The sequence below is a fragment of the Scomber japonicus genome, chromosome 1 (assembly GCF_027409825.1).
Source record: "Scomber japonicus isolate fScoJap1 chromosome 1, fScoJap1.pri, whole genome shotgun sequence".
NCBI lineage: Eukaryota > Metazoa > Chordata > Actinopteri > Scombriformes > Scombridae > Scomber > Scomber japonicus.
In genome coordinates, this window is record NC_070578.1 from 25,935,163 (window position 1) to 25,961,769 (window position 26,607).

General features: G+C 37.1%; 1 protein-coding gene across 1 annotated transcript in view; it reads left to right on the top strand.

Annotated features, from left to right (window-relative positions):
• The window catches only part of gpc6a (glypican 6a), a 148,908-nt gene that overhangs the window by 48,030 nt on the left and 74,271 nt on the right, over window positions 1–26,607 (top strand). The window contains exon 3 of the mRNA XM_053318172.1: window positions 25,160–25,551. Coding sequence (XP_053174147.1) covers window positions 25,160–25,551 — 392 coding nt within the window. The remainder of the gene's footprint in view (window positions 1–25,159; window positions 25,552–26,607) is intronic.

Consider the following 26,607-nt stretch of genomic DNA (forward strand, 5'->3'; position numbering starts at 1 on the left):
ATAGTACAGAGCAAAATTATGTGACGATGATCCCTAAAATGTAATTATGTATGACATTGAACAGTCTAACAGTAAACCTTTTTGTAAGAAATGACATCAGTGCACTAAAACAGTAAACAATATGGTAATTATGAATGAAATCATGAAATATATCAAACAACATATATGCGCTAATAGTAAGTAATAATATTGTCTGACTGATACATTGTTCACGCTCTAACATTAACCTTATTATTATGATTATTATTTTTTACCTGAAAAACATACACAGGAGGCAGCAGCACTTCTTAAATCCAGATTGATGACTGCAGCCTTCCACTATATACAGTTTGGATATACTATAAGAAACACTGACTCCAATATGTCCATCCATTTGACTAGAATTGACCAATCACCCAATACATAAGCCAAAAATGTTATCTTGCATTCTTGATTTGCATAGTGGACAGGCTCATTCATCCCATTGACTTTACACAGGGAAAACATCATGCATATAGAAATGTTGTTGCTAATCTTTGGGACATTTTTTTCAAATCTAAAGAGTATGAAGAGTTATAGTTTTATCTTGTTTGCAGATCTGTGTTTGCTGTCATTAGTTTTTCAGACATCCCTTTTTTTTAATGGAGGTAAATGGGAAAAATCCTTTTTGCGGGACAAGGGATTTTTGGTTGCCATACTGTATCCTAGTTGTAGCGGTTGGCTGTTGGGACAAATTGGAAACAAAGGTCAGTGGTGGCGCCATAACCAGATATCTTTATTCATTCATAGGAGGCTGATACAGCAACTTTCAGCAAAGGATGAAGCAACGTCTATATTTATGGAGAAGCAAAACCTTTATCTAAAGACAAACAGAGACTTTGGAAAAAAAAAATATATATATATATACAGTATATATATTTCTATCAGTAATTTGATAATATGTGCCACATTTACTTTTATGAAATTTGCTTTTTAATTTTTTTGTTGTATAAGTTTATTTATGTTGTGGAGTTTGATCATTCACACACAGACTATTCATGAGCCTAAGTTTAATCATTTGGCTTTGTTTATTATAATCTGATAAACTAGATGAGTGAAGGAGGGTTATTGTCCACCTATAATGTGGCAGGCCGCAGTTCAGGATTCAATGTGAATATAATCGTTGAGTCCCATCTGATAAAGTGTGTTATCCCCTTGCGGCCCAGCACTCTCACAAACTTGTTGTGCTGACGGTGAACATGTCACGATACATACTGTGTATGACTGAAGTTTTTCAAAACCGGAGGCAAGACATTAGGATTCAGTCGTTGGTTTGAAGAGTTTATAGCCTACTAGCCAGACTTGCTACTGTAGCTGTTACTAACTTCACCTATACTAATGTTCTCCATTCAGCACAGTCCCAGCTAATTAGTTTATGCCTGGCAGTCCTCTCATGCCTGAAGCCACCATGGCTGCCTCACCTCCATTTCCCCTCAGATACTAGACACAACAATCCCTGAAAGTGGAGGATTTCACCCCTCCATTCTTGAGCCTCAGGCTGATGGGCCCTATTCACAACAAATAAGAGGATCAACCTGCAAGGGGCTGTGGGTGCAGTGCAGTCACTCAGTGCGTTAGGAGGAATAGGGAGTCTCTATAAGCCTGTTTTCTCCCATGTGGAGTAAAATTGGTTGAAGTAGTTTGGATGGACAACTCAGAATGCTGTTAGAAATAGCGAATCATTATTTTCACCTCTTTTTGTATCTGAAGTATCCTGATGTGTTTGGTTGTTTCAGTTAATGGGCTTTGTATGATTAAATGAAGATGCATTCTTTATGTTTTGTATATTAATAGACGTTGGTAGAGCTATGTGGCAATTTAGTGGGATGGATGGTTATCAGCCAACAAATGTCTCATATTAATTTCAACATCAAACTGGCCTTAACTTTACTTAGACTGTTTATGTGGTGATTGAATATGACACTGAATCTCAGAGTTCAACAGAGGCTTTGGAACACAATAATGGTGGAAGTTTTTTAATTGCCTTGACAGTTACCTCAGGTAAAAGTATGAATTGTTTCATCCTTCATGATCTTATCTTAATCTTTGAAGTGTAATGCAATTAGCCATCACTGATTCATTCTCTCACATTAATCATTTTCATCATGGTGGAAACAGCTCCTTGTTTTTCAAATAGTCAGAAACACGTGTGACCGAGATGATTTTATACTCCAGTTTCAAAGGAGTGCTGAAGCAGAGTTAACTTCACTTTATAATTTTTTGGTGAGAAAGTGACTAACCCCTGTGCACAAACAAGATGTGCTCTCATAAACTTAGAGTTACCCAACAACTCAACTGAATTATCAACCTGAAAAATGAGCAACAGAGATCACAGTGTTTCAGGTTTCATTAACTCTAAATAACTTTCTACACACAGTGCGACACTGCACAAAGGTAATTAATTTCCTCAAGGACAGTTATTTTAATGCTTTGATATAATGACAGGAACTCCTCAAATTTTAATCTTGGTAGACACTGCAGGTGCTTTTAAAGGAAAATTATCCCCAAAGGCCCAATTCTGACTGAGTGAGAATTGCACCGTCTCTGGTGACAAAGTTAATTCACCATGCAGGATATATATTTATGAAAGGGATCTTGCTCTATCCACAGTGTAGAATAAGTGAAAAATAACTATAGTTGTGCTATAAGAGCAGTTAAAAATAGCTCTAGTACATATTCATTTACTTTGTTCAGGAGCGCAGTGTGTGGTGAGTATAGTGCATAAAACACACAGACCTACACAAATATTCCTCTGCTAGCACCACAAAAAATGTGTTACACTGGATGTTTTATAGTTTTAGTTTATCCTATTGTTCACCATTGACAGAGGCAGTGTAAAACTTAGCATGTTATTACTATAGTATATAATATATAGGTTTTGTTTTTGTTTGTTTTTTTGCAGCAGTTCTCAGTAGAATGAGCCTTAAAGCAAGCCTTTTAGTAAAGACTCAGACACAGGAGAGCCTTACAGTAATGGTGTAATGTGCCCACTGTGCAAGAGACTTTTAATATCACAGGATTTAGTTACATATGTGTGTGTTTAGAAAATATGCAACACAACACAATGCACTTACATGTATTTATTGCTTTTATTTATTTGTTTATATATAAGATAAGGTAAGATAAGAAAATCCTTTATTAGTCCCATGATGGAGAAATTTACAGTAATGTATGCCATGGTATTTGAAAATGTTACTATTTGAGAATATGATGTATTTTTTAAATGAGTGTTGTTTGCAAGATTTTCTTTTAAGAAAATAGTGAGAAGATAATAATTACAAATATTTTAAAAAATGCTGCCAAACAACTGGTAGTGACTTGTCTTGTCATGATAAATCAGCTGTGCATAATGTGAAGCACAGTCAATGACAAACAGGACATGATGATTACACTTCTGAGGACATAGTGTAGGCATGCATTTCACCTGTCAGTGGCTTGACTTAGAAAGAATCCATTATCAGTGGGTGTGTTCACATGTTGCATTCATCATAGTCCATCAAATCAGTTCTTCTAATTTCAGATGAAAAGCAGAGCCGCCCTCTTACCACGCAGTGTGCTGTCAGTTTTGTAACAGAGAGCAGAGTTAAGATCGACTTCTCCCAAGGGATAACAGATGTCCTTGCCTGGGAGGCACAAAGTTGCAAGGCACAAAAACTTTATATGGCACCTTAGATTTGCCGCCAAGGGCAGGCAATGTCCCCATTTAAACTTGAATTCAGTTTTTCTGAAATCCTGCTCCCCGTGTATAAACATGTGCACCAACAGTACTGTTTGTCTGTTCAAATGCTTGAAATGATGTCTGTTTACATTCTCATGACAGGAAACGTGTCAGTCGTGTGAATAATAACTTTCTGTCGTCTCTCTCGGTAGCAAATGAAGTAGGTGTTATATTGCTGCAAACATGTTGTTAGGAAAGTTGAGGTTGGTGCCTGTTGGTTTCTCTTTAACATTAAAATTATTTTTTTTTTCTAACATTAAATTTGACCAAGTAGTTTAGTTGCATAAACTTAACCAATCCATAACCGTGTGGGTGTCATACAGCCTGTTTGGGTGTCATTTGGGTCATTTTGGAAGATGCTGACAAACAACAATCATATTTTAAAAGTAGTATTAGATCAAAAGTATATTACATCAACATTCCCTCATTCAGTTTAACCTTCAGTTTAACTTAAGCCTGAAATAACAGATTTTTTTGGCTATTTGGGGGCAGCAGAAACAACAACTGTTTCATTTGTTGCCACACGGTTATTATGAATCCAGTATTCAGTCTGTTTTAGGTTTATTTTTGGTCCAAATACTGCAGTGTTGGCTGAGTGACAATTGTCTGTAGGTTCCTAACAACTAGCTACACCTCTCACATTACACACTGTCATTTAATAGTTTTTTAAAAAAATATATAAATTGCACCCACTTTAAGATTTTGAAATTCAGACAAATAGACAAAAATACAATACAGACACTTCATATTAATGTATTATTTGACCTCATGGATCTTGTGACTCCCATCTCGTTCAGGAATCAACACATTCTAAATTTTTTGGTTTAGCACCAGGCAGCATGAACTCTTCTGCTTCCATCCCGTTTTCCAGAGAGTGCTGATACGTGGCAGGACTGAAGAATGTAAAAACGGATTGCTTCTTTCTTTAAAGACTGTGCGTGCCAGAGGAACTAAGGCTTTACTTGTTAGTTTTGACACCGATCAAGGAAAGATTCAAACTGACAGACTATGTAGCTTAGCCTGGTCACAGCAATCCAAACCACTTAATTCGTCATTCTCTGTGTCATCCTCTCTGTGCTTGCTTGCTTTCTTATTAATCATGACTGTTTTTGGGCCAGTAGTTGTATGGCTCTGTTGGTCTACTGGCCTCCTCTTTTTCGACTTGGTTGTCAGAAAATGTTGATGGTCTGGAGCATGGATTGGATTAGGAAACATGTTAGCTGCAGTTCCACAGTGCAAAGGATCTAACACATTAACATGGATGATGCAGTAGTAAAGTTTGACGTATCTGCCAAGATTTATGCCATTTAATATTATGCCAGTTAGATTTTTGCCAGTTGGCTATGTACGTAAGGATTATTATATCATATTGCCACACACACACACACACACACACACCTACACCTACACACACACACACACACACACACACACACACACACACACACACACACACACACACACACAAAAAAAAAAAAGGATAATGTTTTGATTAAATTTGTCTTTTGGTATGATGGACCAGGTGAAAGACGTGATAAGTAGAAAAGGAGAATCTAATGAAAGATCAGTAAGAAACACTACTTCCTTCTTTCTCTTTTTCTTCTTATTTCATTACTACATCAATGCAATGCCTTTTGGCTTCAGTCCTCTCATATAATTTACCACCATCCTTTATTTAAAAGGAAACTCCCTCCTGGTTCAAACCATCATTCAGCAAGTCTTAAACTATCATTGCCCTGCCTTTTTCATGCTGGAGGCAATCACAAATCAGTGTTCTCTTTAAATGATTTAGTTTCTCTTTTATCATGCTGGCTACTGCTTCATATGCTGATGCCAAGTTCACAGCAATGTAGAGAACCGGTTCTGAATTTAAACCAGCTCCAAACATTTAAGAACATTTTAAGAAACATGCTTTTTGGATCTGCTTATCAATTTCTGAAAGTGAAGTTTGGAAATATTAAGCCTCCATCTACATCATCCGTTTCCCACACATCAGACAGTAGTATTACAAGATAATTTAGACTAATAACTGAGCAAAAATAACTTGCAAGTGAGAAATCTAGTTCTAGTTACAGGTTTATTTATTTCCTACAGCTTGGTATAAGAATGCTGCACTGGCCCAGAATCAGCAAATAGTGCCACATACAAAACAAACACAACTCCAATCACAAAGGCAAAAAGTGGTTTTGACTTCCAACATAATTAGTTTTTTATTTGTGCTAAAATATTATGGATTATAGTTATGAACCAAAGTAACCACTAACTAACCAAAATTATTAAGTAGAATCAGAATAGGAATTCAACATCTGCCAAAAAATGCTGAGGATGTTTTATCAATCTGTAGTGGCCAGTGCTCTCCAGTTTGTTGTTGCATGCTGGGGCAGCAGGTTATGGGTAACGGACGCTAACAGACTCAACAAACTGATCCGCAAGCTGGACTCTCTGGCAGTGGTGTCAGGGTTATTTTTGATCTTGGACAATGTTTCCCACCCACTCCATGATGTGCTGGTCAAGCACAGGAGAGCTTTCACACTCTTGTGCCTATCACCACAGGGAGACATTTCTGCCTCTGGTCATCAAACTTTTCAACTCCTCCCTCAGAGTGTCAGAAACTCTTGAGTCAATAGACCGCCCGTTTTGGAGTTATTTCACCCATCAGCAGCTTCACAATAGCATAGTTTATTTAGAATTTATATTTTCAACTTTGCCATAATGACTTAACAATACAATACTTTTGTGCAATAATTTCTCTGTGCTTATATTTCTAGTCTAGAATGTGAGCAACTGTAACATAACCCAGTTTCCCATCTGGGATCAATGAAGTATTTATGATTCTGATTTATATGATATTTGTCTCATATATTTGACTTACAGCATGTAGGGTTTTTTTTACAGGAACTCAATCAGGAGCAGTAATGGAGGAAAAATCCAGTACTGGCATTGGCACTGTCTGGAATCACTGTCTGCCTTTTAGGAGGCCTGTTTAACATACATTAGTTATTTCTACCAAGTAGCTTCTCTGCATCTCTTGCAACAACAAAGCAAATAGCGTCCCATTAATTCCTTTCACTGATTTGGCCTGTCACCGAGGCATGCAATATTGCTTCCTCTTCTATGAGTGTATTACAGTTGGTGGAATATAAATTCAGTGTACAAAGCATCAGAGCTTAATGACGGCAGATCTGCAGGTGAGAAATCACAATGAGTGCTTGGTTTTATAATGATTGTACTGTGAATATTAATGTGCACTGCTCTTGTGGATAGATCAATTTAATTCTTGAATTCGTATTTTGAAGAGGAATATAATGATTTGGTGTCCCTATATGTTTAAGGAAGAGTAGTTTAGTTAGTTAGGCCTTTATTTGACAGCCAGTGTAGAAAGACAGGAAAGAAGGGAAAAGAGAAGGGTGTTACATGCAACAAACGTCCCCGGGCCAGAAATGGAACCATGGACATTGCATTTAGATGGTATGCGCCTTAACCACTAGGTCACCAGGGCGTCCCATAAATTTAATTATTTTTAATTTTATTTTATTACTGATATCTACAGTATTTGGCAGAGTAACTGCAATACCATTTCAATTTATTGGATACAAATTATCTTAACAAACTTAGAAATCTGCAAAAGAAACTGGCATCAATATCCACTCATCCTTTATTTACAGAGCCAGATGGTAGGTTTGGACACCATCGAGCATCTTTTAATGCAACAGATGCTGAGCAGCGAAATTTCTCTGTTTTGGCTGGCTATGTGCCATTATGTCTAAAAGCCCATTATCCAACGCAAATATGTGACCCCCCTCTCTGCTGTTATCAGAGAGCATCAAGTACAGCCAAAGTCATTTCTTTGAGAACAGAGAACGGGCTCCTTCTCAATTCAGTCTGTCAGCTTTCTGCATAAAAGTCATTGCCACGCTCAAACCTTTCTTCCCAAGATTTCAGCAGAGATTCACGTAACTGTCAGAAAACAATTGCTCTTTGTAAAAGGCAGTGGCTGCTGCAACTATAATTTTAAAGATGTTTTAAATGAGCTGCCACTGTGTGATTGATGGGCTATGAGAAACCTGCCTCCTGCTCATCTATATCTTACAACAGGGGCTTTTAATTACGTGCCCCTTGTATTGATGTTGTCAGCTCCTGTGTGATATGCATCATGTATGTGAGGAAAATGGATTTTACCACCTGGTCCCCCACTCTGTACACTATCATTGCACACAATGTCATGTGTTGAAAACGCATTGTCATCAAAGTAGAGTGATATTGCTTTTGGATCAAGGCCTTTGGTATTCATATATTCACTCATCTATTTACTCTCATTCATAGTTTAAAGTGAATTTGATTGTGATTGATGAAGAGTCACGCATGAACTGACCTACCATTTAATCAATATCTCTTCTACGTATGTCTATTCTCCATGCAAATAATTACTTTAACCTTACTTGTTCATTCTAAGAAATAAGTAAATGTGAATAGCCTTCAAATATCCTCTTATCCATTCAGTTTGCCAGTTTTAAAAGGTACTACCTGAACAGAATAAAGAATATTGCTTTGCAGCCTGACATGTATGCAGCAAACAAAATATGCAGTCCAGCAATATTTTACTGGACTTCGAGGTATGAAGATAGACTATTACATTTATGATACCAACAAATAGTCATTACTCATTGATTTGAAAAATTGCCTGAAAGTGCATAATGTAATTGCAGATATTGAAGGATTAGCTACTGCTGTATAAACTGCAGGGGGAAAAATCTCTGAAGGTTAACTGTTGCAGGGTATTTATTGCTACGTTCAATTATTACTACATACTGAATTTAATACAGATAATCAAAAAAGTGACAATTTTCTGTAGATGCAAATTTGGTGTTCTTTCATTCATCAATTTCAGTCTCTAAAAACTCCCAAATGATTTCATGTAATAGGAAGTGACTCACTTTCCTTCCTCAGCTCACAGTCTGACTTGGTTTGTTCTCTTGACTCAATCGGCTGGTGAACAGTTTCAGTGCTCTGTATGATGTCACCGTTCATACCTGGAACATTGCCAGAGACTGAAACATTCCCATATGAGTTTGTTGAGACCACACTGTTTTACTGAGAAGTCGAAATACAGCCTTTCAATTGTTTTCCATGGTTACCTAAAAGGATGTAATGCAAAGTTACCACTATATGATCTCATGTCATAAGCTGCCTGCTGATGATCAGTCTACTGAAAACGCCTTTTTCAAGGCGTCCGTTTGGAGACAAAGTTGAAATAATTAAGGAAGGAAGACCAACGCCAAACTGGATTCACTGACAAAGGCCAGCAGCAAAGGTTTTGTGCGCCATTCCAAAGATTGCAACTCCAAGCGCTATGAGTGGCTAACAGCTAGCACCGAGCTCAACAAGCTATTTTGTTGGCCGTGTTTACTTTTAAATACCGGTAAAGGGACATGGAATGATTCTGCCTTTGACAGGCAGCTCTTAAACACCAAGGGTCCGAGTGCCATATGATGTCAGTAGTACACTTGGAATTGTGACATTTTATACCAAATGGAAAGATTGAAAAAAAAGGATTGATTTGTGGCTTAACAAAGCAAAGGAGATACAGATGAGGACAAGTGAAAAAAGTATACATTTGAACATCAGAGCCATATGTCAAAGTTGTTATGTTACACACCTGTCTGTGTGAAAAGTTGTCTGCAATATAAAACCTCAAAGTGATAAACAGCAGATGTTGGTTTCAGTCCCCTACAATCAAAGGGAGAGTGCTTTTTGTTGACAACCCATTCCTCCACCAGCCGTGGCCTCAACAGGCCATGTTAAAACATAGTCATATCACACGTTACCATGACAGGTGCCACTACAGTGCACTCACCACTTTCACATAAAAGCTCACTTGACAGTTAAAAAAATGTCTTTGATATATTTGATTATCAGTATTTTAAAGGATGCATTCAGATTATCAATATCCAGTGTTAAAATAACTTTACTCTGTTCATGCTTAACTTACCACTCAAACACAATGACACACTGAGTGTAACAGTGTCTTCAACACTGCCATGTCTATAACAGGATCTGGATCATAGGGGTCGACAAGGTCAGAGATGTGGTTGGTAGTGCAGAGAAAAGTGTAGCAGTGTGTTCAGAAAAAAAGCGAAGTGATTTTTGCATGCAGCACAAATACAGTTACTCTCTGGTGTATGATATCAATGTTACAATCAATTGATAAACTGATAAGATGGCGTCTACAGCCATGCTCGCAGTCATCTGTGGTCAAATTTAGGCACATCTGTCTTCTTTGAGCTAAATGCTTGCTAACATGCTGACAATGACAATGTTTACATGCTCTTAGAAAGGTTGTATCATGTTCATGGTATTTATGTTGCCTTTTCAGACGAGTAGGAACTTGACAGTATCTGACTTAGAATGATAATGATAGAATGACTCTAAAAGTTGGAGCTCTATCTCAGAAACTTAAACAACTTTCATGGAACCCAACTTGAACGCGGCTTTATTGGTAAATGACATAGGCAGAAACATGTAACATTACTTGGTAGGCTCTGCTGACAATTATAGAAAAAATATTCATTTGTTGCCCGAAGACTACTTTGTCATAGTTAGGAATGTCTATTTTTTTGCATTTTGTGTCAGATTGCTTCGAGCTCAGAATGCAGAATTGTTCACTTGGAAATGTCCAGCCTCTGACCTGAAATTAAACAATTAGTTTAGTATGGAAGTACAGCTGAGGCACATGGGTAATGTTAGTTTTAAAACCAAAGCGTTGGACAAGAGCTTTACCTGATGACGGTGCTAAATTAAAACTCAGGGGTTCAACAAAGTTATTAAAATTCATTCTGTGAGGACCATGAATGTACCAAGTTTCATGGCAATCCATCTATTGTTGGTTGGAATATTTCAGTCTGAACCAAAGTGGTGGCCCGAACAATGAGCAGACCTAAAAATGTCTACTTAAGATTCAGCAACAGACACTGACTGAACTGTTAATGTAATTGAATAAGAAATTCAATCGTGGGTACTAGTTTCATTTCAAATACCAAAGCATAATTTACTTGTAGTCTAGTTTAGAATTTATCTACAGACTACAGCACCATATAAAACTAAACTAGCATCCGCTCTTAAATGTCATATCTTGGCTTCTTGTGTATGGTGTTTAATTAGTATCAAAACCCATGTACGTAAAAAACAGGTTTGTGCATGTGATACAGGTGTACAGCACAGAATCCATGACCCGAAAACCATCCTTCTGAAAGAGCATTTCTGCCCTCCGCTCCTTTGATTGTTCACTTTGAATACTGACCATGATGTTTGACTGGCTGTTTGATTTGATCAAGGACACAGTCAATGACAAGCAGTTGCCTGAGGGAACAACCATTTTAGCTCTCAGCTGGATAGAGGAAGTCAAACCAATCAGTTTTGATAGGTTCTGACTCCAGTAGTACACTAACACTTATTAATTACATGCAGTCAGATACAAGGCAAGACATGTTACTTAACAAAGCTCAAACAATATTCAGAATTAAGGGGGCAGGAACATTCATTTGTATTCCTGCACATATTGGTGTGGATGGAAATGAGCTGGCAGATGAATATGCAAAATGACGAAGAAAAAAGGGAAATAAGTATGGTCATTAAAGGCTGATTTTAAAAGTATTATCAAATCAGAAATTAAAAAGAAACGGCAGGAAGAATGGGGTGGAGAAAATAAGGGCTGATACCACCACCTCAATAAAAGAGGAGGAGAGGAAGCAATGGAAATCGAAAGGAGAGGGACATTTTAACAAGTATGAGGTTTGGTCACACCGGTTTGAACAGTACATTAAACATAATGAATAAGCATGCTATGGATAGATGTGTAGACTACAGGAAATGGTAGAGCATGTTTTTCTTTTACTGCCTTAGATATAACAACAGAGACAAATACTTGAAATTACACTCTAAAAGAATCAAATGACACCAGGCATTAGAGAAATGTTGCATAAGAGTTTAGATTTTTAGAAAACACAGGAATTAATAGGAATTTCATGGAATAGTATAGTAACTGTTCTAATCCACAATCCAATCCCAAAGGTAGCAGTATTGCACCTAAAACTTGTTTGCTAATTGCCATTAAACAACAAAACACAAATCCAACCCAAACTCCAAAGTCTCAAAAGTCAACTTGACAAGTGAACAAGTGTTGAACAGTTGCGAGCATGTAGTTAGGGTTGAGTTCACACTCGTCACAGCCATGTGTTTCCAGGACAGCATTTGTGCATGCAGAGCAGAAATGCTACCTTCTGTCTACCTTATGTCACACATAATGTTCTGTGAGCTCGTATCATGTGCATAAGACTAGTTTGTATATATACATGTAGTTTTAGACAAATTAAACACCATACTTAAAGATCTAACAAAATCACAGCTTTTATGTACCTTTTACTTCTTTTCACTCACTTGGTTATATTATTTATGTGCACTAAACTTGCCCCATTTCTGTGTTTCTGGCTTGAGAAAAAATCACCTCAAAGTGAAATTGTATCACTTATTGCAATTTGCAACCACACTTTTCCCACAGTCCCTAAAGTACTCCAGTGGAGAGAAGCAGTTTAGATGAACACTCAATACTTTTACCTTGCAATTGAAGTGATTCAGTCTCATGTTCCACTTTGATATAATTGTGTCTTTGACATGAATCAGTGCTACTGTCAACAAGCAGTAGAAGGCAGTAGGGTTGTAATGGTATACAGAATTTACGGTTTGCTATGTGCCTCAGTTTTGGGGTCAAAGTTTAGTATAATTTCAGTACATCTGAACAAAAAAGGTAGGTTACAATAACATTTTTTTTTTTTTTTTTTTTGAAAAATGTAAACATCCAACCGTTTAGTTATGCTACAAGGGAAAAGGAAAACAACCTTTCCCTTTCTTGCAAGGAGTCAGGACACCAGCTCCACCTCCATCAGCTACAACAGTAAAATGCATGGGAGGGACCAAACCATTATTTTTACTTTCATACCTTTTTTTTCTCTCTTAGAACTGGTCCTTGTGTCATGAATCAAATGTGTTTATAGTTGTTCTGAGCGGCTTCACTCAAAGGCAAAGTGAACAGCTGTCACAGAGAGGGAAGGGGGAGACATGGTATTATTTCAATTCAGAGATGGCAGAGCATATTTTAATAATAGTGTTGTACTCTTATCAGTGTCATGGGTCTCTGGTTTGTCATTCTGACAGTAGTGACATTTACCAAGGGAACCAGAGTACATTGGCAAAGTCAACTAGCATACATCCATGAACATGATACAGTTAAATGGAGCACTGCCAAAACATTCCTGGTGGAACTTGCGCTCAAGAATTATTGTTCCATACTTCGGAGTATGTAGATTAAATTCAAATAATTGGACAGTAAAGTTAATTGTTTGGGTCATGGAGCATACCGGACTGAGTAAAGTCAAGTACTGAACTGAACATCCTTGCCAAACAGTATGGGCTGAATTCATTACACCCCTAGAATGTAGAGAATGAAAAGTTCTGTGCAATTCCAAACATAATGTTAAATGAATGATAAGGGCCTTCTAAAAATAGTGACAGATATAATCCTTTAATTATGTTTAAATTATGTTTTATGGGTGACATGGAATGCTAATGTGTTTGCTAATGTGTTTACAAATGTGTCAATATTCCAGGTACTAATGATCCAGAATCTGAGGAAAACTGAGGTTATTTATTTTGAGATAAATGTACTTCATAATGAGTGTTATTTCTGTTGTATACTGAGAAACTGACAAATGTTGAGTGTTCTTTGGTCATTATACAGTGACTCAATTTAAAACATATTAAGCTAAAAGATATGAAATGTAATAATATCCATGCAGAGCTTTGCACAGTTACTACCCTCTGGTCATTCATGTCTGTTGGACCATTAATTGAAATTTGGTCTTAATTAACCCAAACTAAGAATTATTGATTGCATTCTTTGAGCCAGTAAAAAAATAGTTTTCAAATAGTGTGAAGTAAAATTAATGGATGAATGCTGGCTTTTTTCTGTGGATAAAGTGTTAGTACCAGAGCAACAGAAAGGTCACCTTTATTAATCATAATAATTATTTACAGTAATTAGGCCAGATATCAAAGGAACACTTTGCACCACTCTCAGAGAAAATTGATTCCTCACACTCAGAATGACTTCAAGGGTTCTAACATATTGTGTATTTTGTATGCAATATGGAAATTACAAAGTCCAACCTCAATTATTACTGGCACTAATGCAGTGGTTCATTTTACCCCAGTATTGATTATCATATATTGTATTCAAAAGCCAAAATGTGGCAAGATAATAAATGATAATTCAATTCAAGACACAGTTATTTATATAGCACCATCAAATGGATAGGCAGTTTGAAGTGCTTTACATGATAACAAAAGGAAACAAAAACATGCTTATATACACCCATACATGCATATAAATATACACATACAAACATACAAACTGTATATACAAAAAGCTATTTTGATTAAAAAAAAAAGCTTTACTAATTAGGAAGATCTTTAATTTGCTTTTAAAAGAACACAGTGTCAGAGCAAGTGTAAGATCAGCAGGCAAACTGTTCCCTTTTTTATGTGCATGAATGCTGAATACAATCTCACCAGACTTTGTAAACGCTCTAGGCACACGGAGAAGATTGCCACCTCATGACCTGCGAGATCAACTGGGATTGTATAATAATAAATGGTATTTTTATGCAGCTTTATGTAACAGTCATTTTTGTGCACACCACAGAGCTTAACAATGTGGTTCCACTACTAAGATTACATACAAAATAAATCAATGAAGTTTCTACAAAAGACAGTGCTAATTCACATCATCTTTCATTTATTACAAATGCATTCTCAGAGTTTCTGTAACTGTTTTGTAAAACTGAGATACACTTTCAAGGGTCAAACAGTTGTCTAATATTACAGTAGAGTGAATAATGAATTCTTTTGAAAACATTTTGGGGGATTTGTTTTTGTTATTAGTGCAGAATTTGTGCTATTAAGTAAATACCTGCAGAAAAGCATTTCATAGCATGATATATAACACACTATTTAGAGAATTCATCTCCTATCAAAAAATAACTTTCCTTGCACCTCCTCCAAAGACTGGATAACATGTTTTCCAGGAAAAATCAAGCCTTTGAGCAAATCACATCTAAAGAAACAGGTTTTGTATGGTGGTATTCTGTATGCTTTTTTAAATAGTCTTGGGTTTTTTTTCCACTTTTGATTTTTTTCTATCAACAGCCATGACAAAATATTCTACAAACAAAGTTAAATACAGTAGTATAACACATGCATGTTTATTTACCAAAAATCAGTCAGATTATAATATTACAGAATATGTATTTAGATTCACTAAAGCCCAACACACAGATCACACATGTTAGCTGAACTACATCCATATGGATTTTTCTAACTCATGGTACAACCTTCAATACTTAAATGATTTGGATGTGAAATGATTCCTAAATGTATTGTGTCAGTAAGTATACACCCATGTACCGACGTGTTTCCAAGTACTAAGACCCTAAAGGCTGGATAGCTGAATGTTATCCAAGGTCAATAACTCTCAAAGATAATTCCCTGGCCAAATATGTACTTTGGCCAGCAGAGAGCAATTCACTCTTCATGAGTCGGCAGGCTGTACTTGCTATCTGAAATTTTCAGTACAGCCTGTTTTCCAGGTAATAGGCCTTGAAATCATAAAAACTCAAAACTATATAAGAGTAGGGCGGTGATTATTTCAATATACTTGCACATTCAAGTATATTGAAATATACTTGAACACTGGATTCAAGATGGCGGCCGAGGACATGAGTGCTTTGTAGGGCCCCACTCAAATCCTCCTTATTCTAACTCTCGCTCTATCATTACTTGGTGTCTTGACCTACATATTTCAGCAAGTTTTCAACACTGCTCAGGATGACTTCAAGCAAATAAGAAACTGAAGCTGTTTGATCAAGGGGGAGATTGTATGCTTCCCCTCTGCTATTTGCTAATACTTGTTCCTATTTTACACTATTTAAAACCTAAGGATATTCCGACTGCATCAACCCGAAAATGGCCAGTAAGATATGTTGGTCAAACAACATTTTACGCATTTGGACATGGATATTTTTCCCTATACTCCACTTGCTGACTAAACGACCTGATTAAAAATGAGAAAACAACTCTAAACATACTACGGCAAGTGGCATGTGTCAACACCATACATCTCAATCGTGGACCACCAGTGATTGAGAAAACAAAAGAACAAGTGCCCATATATCCAACTAATGGAGTATCTGATGTCCTAAGGGAGGCAGGGTACTACAGAGATGACAACATTGGAAGCTGTGCTTGATGTGTTTAGAGACAAGCTACAGCACCTGTTTGTAATGAGGCAGGATTTGAATCAGGATCAACAGAAGGCACATGGACCAAATTGTTCCCATGCAACCAAGCGCATCCTGATTGGTAAACCTGTTGGACTTGACACACACAAATTGTCAGAACCAAAAACTGGTGCTGAAGTGGAACACGCCATACATGTAGTTAGGGAACTGCTCAGGCACAAGAAACTGAGGCAGGGGAACTGAACACACAACATACAAAAAAAGCATCTGTTATTGTCAAACTGGTAGGTGCCAAAACAATTAACAGGGTTTCAGACATAAAAAAATATATAGAATCATAAAATATCAAAAATATTCAACAATATTTGTCACAAGTTATTAACATAAGGGACCAGATGTGCCTGCCTCTAAGTCATTTAGAATCATCCAGTGAGACCAGTTCCCAAACAACTTTTTTCCTAATTCAGTATGGGCTTTAGGGACAGATAGTAGGATAAGTTTTTGGAGCATTCCTGGTAATGTTTGCTTTAGAAAGGATAGACTGCTTGGTTGTACTTCTCTTTGATTTTTATCACAGAGTACAAATGCAGATAAATAGAATCGAACACCCCTCTTGAACATTTAGCCTTGAATGTGCGTCCTTCACCTCAGATTAATTTTAATTTTATTGTACTATATAACCCATTATCATATAGTGTTTCTTCTTACAATGAAATACAAGATAAAATGAAAACTTTTGATCCTCACATAGTAATAATAATATTATATGGTGCCATTAACAACATTAACTGGTTGGACAAAAACTAAAAACCATAAATTGAAAATGATTATGTCAAAGTTGAACTTCCAACAGAGGATTAAAGGACTTACAAGAATCACTAGAAACAACACAACCATAATTGATATGGTATTTACCAATAAAACCTAGTTACCGGTTTCTCTGACCATAACATGACTCATAATCATACTGTAAGAAAACTAACAAAAAAGCATCTGCAGTGTTTTTGTAGCAGTAACTGACCAGGTAAAGGTTGTCATCCTTAAGTCCAAAATCGTGCAATTTGAGTGCGACTGTGGGAATATTAATTGTGATCTTAGAAATGGATGATTTAGATGTGTGTGTTGTATTTCTTGACTACTACTGAAGTGAAAATAGGAGCAAAATATACCAAAAACATGAAATTTAAACAGAGGAAGCCAACTTTATCATGGCTAAACACTGAAATACTGGGATTATGATCTGATTACTACCAGTTTTTATTCTTCCTGTCAAAGGTATGTGAGAAGGTTGTGGCAGCACAGCTAGTTGACCACTTAGAGACCAACCAACTCCTTCATCAAAAACAATTTGGTTTTAGGCCAAAATAGTCAACAGAAAATGCATATTGGTATTTTACTGAAAATGTAGCAATCTTTAGACGGGGGTGATCTCATTGGAGCGGTGTTTCTTGACCTGTCATTTGACACTGTCAACCTGGCATTCTTCTAAGTCTAAATTGTCTACATTTTATTTTTCAACAAACGGCTGCTTGGTGTGAGTCATATCTTCAAATGAGAGAGCAGTGTGTGAAAGTTTTTATTGCACCTAACACGTTGAGTTGTCTCATCTCTCCACTGCTGTCTGTCTCTCTGCTGCTGCACACACAGAAGGCTCAGCTCTGCCCCCGCTGAGAAAGAGCAGAGAGGACAGCAGAAGGAAGATGGTCACTATTAATGACAGCAAAACACAAGAGATGGTCTTTATTTATGTTACTTACTAAATTGATGTGCACTCGCTTAATTTCAGCTCAGTTTGAGAGTCTGTCATTTATGGTAGCTCTGCTCTCCTCTGTGTTCAAGGCAGGAATGCTGTCTTTATTCCGCCCCGTCGTTCATCACAAAAGGTCTGGACAGGGAATGGGGGGGGGGGGGGGGCGAGTTACTCCGCCAATAAGCCGGCTCCAGAGGTAGTCAGAGCTGGATCAACGACAGCACGATGGGACGCTGTTGTGTCAGCAGCTGTCATCAAGCGATCTAGAGAGTGAACGAAGTGAGAGATTGCTGGCAGCAAGAAAACCAGTGAATCAGATCAATTTTCTTTTCCGCAAAGTGTGTAAAAGAACACATGGGAGTGGCATTATCCTGGCTTTGGTTGGTTCAGTGTAAAAAAGAAAAGGTGGCTTAATGACAGATCTCTGTATAAAAGACCCTTATAGTTTGGAGGGAAGAGCTGAGCCCTCCGTGTTTGTGCTAAAAATGCCGTATATCGAGGTATCATTATCGAGCTAATAAATGACCTCTACTGTGACATGAGATTTTGGTCATATCACCCAGCCCTATTTCCATCAGTGGCTGCAACATGATCATCTTGTATTGAATTTGAAAAAAACGGTGTTAGTCCTGTGATTGACTGGCGACCTGTGCAGGGTGTTCCCTGCCTCTCAGTGTCAGTTCAGATTGCCTCCGGCCCCCTCCCATGTTCCTGCAGAGGATAAGCAGTATAGAAAATGAAGGGATGGACAGTTCTGTTTCTGTGTTTCTCCATTAGAAAATGGGCCCACTTGAATTTTCAAGATATGGAATGAAGAAATAGAGGAGGTCAAAGATTTAAAGCTCTTTAGAATAATCTTAGATCCACAACTCAAATTTGATAAATATGTAAAGAACATTTCAAAAAGAATGAAGACCGATTTTAAGTGTTTCAGATTAATCAGACACTGCATACCCATTCAGACTGCCCAGTTATTTATGCACTCTATAATTTCCTATCATCTTTCACATTGTATGACAGTATGGAATCGAGCATCACCAACTACTGTATAATCAGGCACTGAAAAAGTTGGACATAAAGCCTGTCTGGTGTCATCATTGTCACAGACTGAAAAGATACTTAGCTTTGAGAGCTTTACTCATTGTTGTTTTCTCAAATTAAGTTTCCAAATTCATCAGCAGTCTAGCCAAAGAGTCTCTCTTTAGATGTATCCAAAGAAAAGACAGTAACATGGTAACTATAGGAACATGGTGAATGACAACTATAAAAAATGACCTTGTAGATCTAAATGTATTTATTTTTGCCTTTATCTGTACAGTAACTGGCAGAGAGGCTGACAGGAAACAGGGAGAGAGAGAAAGGGGAATGACCTGCAGCATAGGTCCCTGGCTGGATTCCAACTAGGGATGCTGAAGTTATATGGCATCCTCTCTAACCACTCGACAACCAAGACGCTCCCATAGATTTAAATTTAGACAATCAGCTTTCTCTATAAAGAGATGTCAAATTAGGAACACACTACCAACTGAAATCAAATTATTTCAAATGTAAAATCTTTTAAGTTAGGTTTTTTAAGGTTAATTGCTGGCTAAAAACAAACCAGAACTGTATCCATTTTTTAGCTAACTGTACTCTAAATTACAAAGATTTTTATGTGTAGGTTTATCTTATTGTTCTTCGATATCTGTAGTGTATTGTAGCGTTATTATAATGTTTTAATTGCATGTGAAGCCCAACTAGGGACAAGAGTTGAAAATTAGCAACCTGCTGTGTTTTTTTTTATATCTGTAGTGTATTGTGGTTTTCTGATAAAGCTGTATTAATTACATAAAAAGCCCAACTAGGGACAAGAGTTGAAAATTAGTAATAGCAATAAACTCTGTGCTGCACGTCACTTTCTTGCTCTGTATGGGAACTAAAAAGCTCAAATTAGTTCAAGACTTGATAACTTTAAACTTTGTTCAGTTGTGTGAACTGGTTTTATGTATGATTAAGTCTGAAAATGAGTTTTAAGTGTGAAAGCAACTTACTGAAGAGTAGAATTTCTTGTGAAAGCAAGGGCTGTTTTGAGTGGTATTAAAATGCCTGCCATCTAATTTCCCTCTTGACATTTCCCAACTTCAATTCGAACAGGGCTGTTTTTTAAACTTAGGGAGACATAGTAAACACTAAATTACACCCACACTCAAAGGTGTAAAAGTCTCTCAGCTACTTTAATTACTCCTCATGTCCAACATGACCAACCGAACATTGTCATCGTTAAAACTCATCTAGTAGTAGTAGTAAAATCTTGCCACTCTCTATATTTCTGGTTTGTGGTCCACAAAACCTTGAATAACATAAGACCACTGAACACAGTCATTTCATCTGATTTTGATGGAAAAATCAATAACCACAATCTGGTGACAAGACCGTCACTGTTTTAGTCAGCCACATATAATCATAAAAACCCTGAATATTGTAATGTGGTCACTACTAGCAACCACTGGCTTTCACTCTGCCTGCTTGGAAGTGAAACATTATTAAAGTCAATCATGTGGTCCAGGTCCACAGGTTATATTATCTAATTATCATCCATTAGCAGTAACATCACTTCACTCCACTTCAGAGTCACTTTTTTTTTCTTTTGTGCACAATTTTATCAAATTTCAAATGAATGTTTGATTGAGTGTTTCAGAATAGTTTGGGTGCCATCTTTGCCCTTTCTGTCTTGTTTGTGTAGTTGATTTCTTTCATGGAGATAATTGCAATACACTTCATACATTCTCCTAATGTTTCATAAACTTTAGAAGAATGTATGCAGACACAAAAAACTATCCAGATCTTTTCAACCTTTTCTACAGTTATGTGTGGGAGAAACATTTCTTAACAGATAGAGGATTTTAGTACTAAGGGACAGTTTGAAAGGTTCTTTATGTGAGTATGTAATCTGACATGCTGGATGGTTTATCATACAGAACCATCCAAGAAGTTGTCCTTGGAAGCTTTTTGGGAAAGGAGAGACACTAGGCAGGTGATTGGATGAACCCTCTGTCTATCAATTTGTGATATCATGAGATCATCCTCTTGTATTGTCGTGATCTCACAAATCCAGCTGCAAGTTCAAAGGTAAGGGAGTATGTAGTTTATTAACATTTTGTCTATTTTCAGTACACCACAGAGGACAGCAATGGCATTGTCAAGATTGGAGAATGTGAAAACCTTTGCAATACTGATCTACATAGATTTCTAAATTAGCCTGAATAAAGAGCAGCAGCTTGGCGGATGCAAAATAACATGATTTACATTTTCACATAAAACTTGTTAAATCAAGTGTGGATCAAGACAAATCAGCTTCATTCTTTGACAAATAATCAGAAATGTTTTTAAAATTGAAATAAACATTTTATACATTACTAATATAAATAATTTTCTGTTGTCAGATTTATTTCCCATTCTTAAAGCTGTTTAAATGGTATGACATATGCAATTTTGCGTGAACAATACACACGGGATTACATGTCCTTGATTCAGTTCTAATTGGAAAAATGGAGTGAAAAGGGCCCTGCAGGCTTTCAATATTTAAACAAATGTAGGTGTAATGGCAGGTCATTCAGCCGCAAGAAACTAGAATAAGAGACAAGGGAATGGTCTCCTACCTGTTTTATGTGTAGACATGGTGGGCCATTTCAGTGGAGTGATAAAGAGGTCTGGCTGAACAAGTTGCTAAAACAGAGAATAAATACTACATTCCAGAGCACAGTTTGACATGAGCTGTGACTCCCACCACTCTTACAGTTACAGTTAAGTGGTGGGTAAGCAAACGTCTGGAACATTAGCAAGGCAAACCAAAGGATACGCTGATGCATTATATATTACAGTATGTTTCTCAGCATTCACACCAGGGGTTTAGCACACGTTGCAGAGCAGTGGATAATCTTGCAGGTCCAGGATTTTAGTTTCAGCTATGTCAAGAGTTTGAATGTTCAGCCCAGCTGCAATAGGAGCCTTTTTTATAATACTTTGAAGCAGTTTACCGTCATCCCAAAATTAATCTGACTAACGCTGACTGATTTTTCAAGTAAAGAATGGGTGCGACATGAAGTCACTGTAGTTTTAGCTTTTCAATTTCATTTTTGTTTTGATTAGTAGCATTACAAACTTAAGTTTTTTTTACTCTGCACTCACAAAGAATTTGTATCTGTTAATATAAATACATGTCTAAATGCTAAAAACGTGCAATTTAGTTATTTTATTTGTTACTGTCAAACAATAAATTAATTAATTGTTTGTTTTGAACACAGGGACCCAAATGTACAACATGAATGAGTTGGTGTGGTAAGAAAAGAGTTTTATTGTGAGGCAGGATCTGAATGAGGGGCTGATGGCAGGGGATGGGGATCCAGTGACAGCAGGGGTGAGTAATGGTAATGGAGGAGCATGGCTGGTGTGAGCGGGAGAGAGTGAGGGGCAGCGTGGCATGCAGGGGTAGCTTAGAGGCTTTGGGGGTTGCTGGCAGGCAGACAGAATAGCAGGAAGACAGGCAAGTAGGTGATCCTGGGACACAAAAATGCTGGGTAGAATACAAAAAGAAACAAAAAAACTGGTTCACTAAGAACATTAGCGTAGTTGACCTCGAAGTGTAACTACCGTTGTGGTCGACACGACAATCTGATGTGGCCTGGTTGAAGAGAGAGGACAGGGTAGATACACTGCCAGCTGATGGGCTGATGAGAGGCAGGTGAGCAAACTGAGAGAGGTGATGAGCCGATAGCAGACAGATGTGCAGGATGAGCAGCGCCTGTCCTCAAAACGGTCCACAAGTGAATGAGGACATCCCATTTGGTGAATTAAATCCCTCCGTTCTCGCATCAGTTCCTTGCATCTCGCATCCTCGGTGAGAGGAGCTAAGATCTGAGGAAGAGACACGAGTGAGGAAAGCGAGGAGACACGATAGCATAAAAGAAAAGCACCCACAGACAGACAGGGGAGAACTGGGAACACAGGAAAGCGGAAACACATGCAAACACTAGGGAATCTTCTGGGGAAACGGCAACCACTGTAACACTGTACATGTTTATTATTTATATATAATTCACTAACACACTGTTTAGTTTTTCTAAGGGCCTCCAATCATCAATGAATCAAAATTAAATGTGAAATTAAGTAGTCTTGACACCAGTATTTATTCCTCTCACTTGAGATTTTACTGTTTGCACATGGTTATAAAAGTATATGCAAATTAATAAATGCAAAAAAAAGGTTCTGTTTTAGTCAAATATTTCTTAGATTCTTGTTTTGTTAGATTAAACACAGCACAGCCTTGTTTTGCTATAAACAAACAGGCTACACGTATACTAATTCATCATGCCTTATGGTTTAATCACGTAATCACAGGAAGGGGAAATGTATTATTAGAATTAGATATGACCACCATGTACGGGTATGATTGCTATCATCAACAATGCAAAGAAATGTCAGCCAACCCAACCAGGAGAAGAGCCCCGAATGGTTTAAAAGCGTGACGCGTGAAATGTCTGCAGCATGTTTGTGTACAAAGAAGGGAGGAGGAATATTTGACATTTATGCACAGAGAAATGTGTTATGATCTCTCCAACATTTATGCCTGTGAATTCAGGAACATGGGATCATATTAGCTAGGCTTCAGTGACACTCCCCAGCTAATGCTCCCTCTTTTTTTCTGCCTCTGTTTTTCTTTGTTGGTTGTGGTGATGCTCAAGAGAACAGGTGCTCACATGGAAGAAAGACACACAAGCAATTATATAACTGCTGTAAATGTTAAATGTGTAATTAATGATGCACTTTTGATGACTTGTTTTAAAAGTGATAATACAAAACAAATATAGTTAAAGTCAAACTGTAAATAAAAGCAATGTTGGTGTTTATTTTTACTAGGAACTGGATGTGACTATAAGCAAGCTAAGCTAACCGGTTTCTGTCTGAAAAGTTCAAGCTAGTTAGCAACCTGCTAACAGTGTTTGTTAACTTTCACTTTTCAAATGGATTAGAAACAGTAAACAAAAAAACAAAAAACAAAACCAACAAGATGTGGGTTTGTTAAAGAGGAAAAGGGTAGGCTATAATTACAGTCTAACATTGCATAATCAGTAGTGAATCACCACAAAAGTGTTTTTTCCACCGTTCTGCATTCCCCTTTCAGTTTTTCTTTAAACAATAGCCTCTGTTAATTAAGATAGACACATAGACTCTCTCAGTTGATGTAATAGCTTACAGGTTTGTGAAATGGCCATCAGTTTTGTCACTGTTGTCACCTTCAACTTTTTATTGAATGACCATATGTTTTGTTTTTGTTTTTTAAACTCAGTTCTTAATCTTTTGTACTGATGATTTAACCGGCAGCATTTAGACCCCTCCAAGCCATGACTCCAACTGTGAGTCACAATGTCTATCGCACTACTTCCGGAATATCAGACGACTTTCTTCTTTGCAACTCTATGGCACTCAAGTGTTACTCAACTGTTGCCATTGGAAACGCCTACCCAGAGGCATGAAGCTTTGACTGCTACCCTAAGACACTTTGCCCTCTTTTGAAAAATGAAACATTATGCACAATAATTGCACTATCTTTATAATTTATAGGTCCTTGAAATGTAAGGAGAATTCAACTTTCACTTCAACCAAGGAATATAAAAAAATGACAGTGTTACACAGTGTAAGATGATTATACAAAATCAATGGCAAATTTAATCATAGGAAGAAAATAGATGTGCTTGTCTCAAAATGTAATTGTTTACCGTGCATTTAACATACTCTTCAGATAATCTGAAATGAATTAAATATCTTCCAATATACTGTAACATAATATTCATTTATAGGCTCATAGGCCAGGTAACTGGGTGGACAAATAATTTATTTCAGTGAGAAACTAATGCATCTGGGAATAATGGCGGGTGCTCAGGATGATAATGTATACTATTGTCTGTGTCTAATATTTATGAATATTTTGTTACAGTATGCAATCAGAACCTTTACATTAATGATTCATAGTCCTTGTGGCCCATTATTCCTGCTATTAAATTATTAATGCTTTGGACTGACTTTCCTTACATAATCAAGTACCTATTGTTGGCTGCTATACATTGCTCCTGTATATGCAGACAGGGCCATAAAATAAGACATTAAATTGCAGTATATCCAGCGACATTGCTCTAACTATATTGCCTTGCTCTTGTGCTGTTGAAGCATCAAATGTTTGTTTATATTGTAAGAAAGAAAGAAATTCAGTACTGTAAATATCTGCTTAATGACCCAGCTGTTTGTCCTCTCTACCCCTCCCTCATCTCCCAAAACCATCCATCCATCTAGAGTTTTTCTTGGAGCTGCTGGACAACTCTGAGAAGTCTCTCAACAGCATGTTCACACGGACGTACGGGAAGCTGTATATGCAGAACTCAGAGGTTTTTCAGGACCTGTTCACTGAGCTTAAGCGCTACTACACAGGGGGCAATGTCAATCTGGAGGAGATGCTGAATGACTTCTGGGCCAGGCTGCTGGAGCGCATGTTCCAGTTACTCAACTCCCAGTACCACTTCACAGACGACTACCTGGAGTGTGTCAGTAAATACACAGATCAGCTAAAGCCCTTTGGAGACATACCCAAGAAACTGAAGGCCCAGGTCACAAGGGCTTTCATTGCTGCACGGACATTTGTCCAGGGGCTAATGGTGGGTCGAGAAGTCGCCAACAGGGTTGCCAAGGTGAGTTTAATTTTCTTCTTATAGCTACTTTGCTGGTGTTGTTGTTGGCTGTTGAGCAGTGTAGCATTTTTACACATGCAAATATGCTGTAGGGCAACTTTTTCTGTGTCTATAATACTGGGTTGTTTTCATGAGGCCATAAATTATTCTAGTCCATATTATGTGATTGTTCTCTTTGAATAGAGAAACATGATTTAAAGATAATATTTCATCATTCCTATCTATCCGTGCTTCTTTCTGCTGAACATGAGCAAGCACAAGCAGGTCAACCTACACTACATCCTTTAGATTTACCTGTACTACTCACACTTTTATGTTTTGAAGTCTTTGTAATGTATTCAGTGGACCTTACATCGTACTCTTTTAGAATCAGATTACATCTGAATTATTCATCAAAAGGATAGAAATAAAGGATAAATATTTCGATTCAATATGAGGATCTTTTTTTTGGATGCACTTGAGTGTGTGGATTTTTTTTTTTCATATGTCTGGTTGAGTACACAGCACACAGTACACTTTATGTTCCACATTTCAGTAGAGTCACCCGCTGAGAGCAAAGCTTTTTGAATGAGAGAAGATTAAAGACCATTTCCCCAGAGATTTCTCATGTAGCTTTGTTTGCAGTGTTTCTTTGCTATTCTCATTTTGTTACTTTTTTAACATTGCGCATCAGGAGAATTAGTGACATTTTCCATGCAGACAGTTGATTTTATTTTATTATTAATATTGATTTTCTTTTTCCGTTGTTGTTGTTGTTGTTGTTGTTGTTGTTTAGGGTTTGGTTTGAGAAATGTGTTGATTAAATTCTGAGATATATATATCTTTTTTTTTAGAGAGTTATCAGATACTGGGGATTAGAAATATGTTTTTAGTGGATATGTGCTTAGTGCTTAGTGGATTCCATGTTAAACACAAAAAGTTATGCAACCGTTTTTCATTGACTTCTAAACTGGTGAAATTATATAACCAAATCTGTTTGCTGTTTGTGGATAACATGCTGCATTTTGTTTCATTTTATAAAACAGATATAAAAACTGTCAGGAAAGATAATACCAG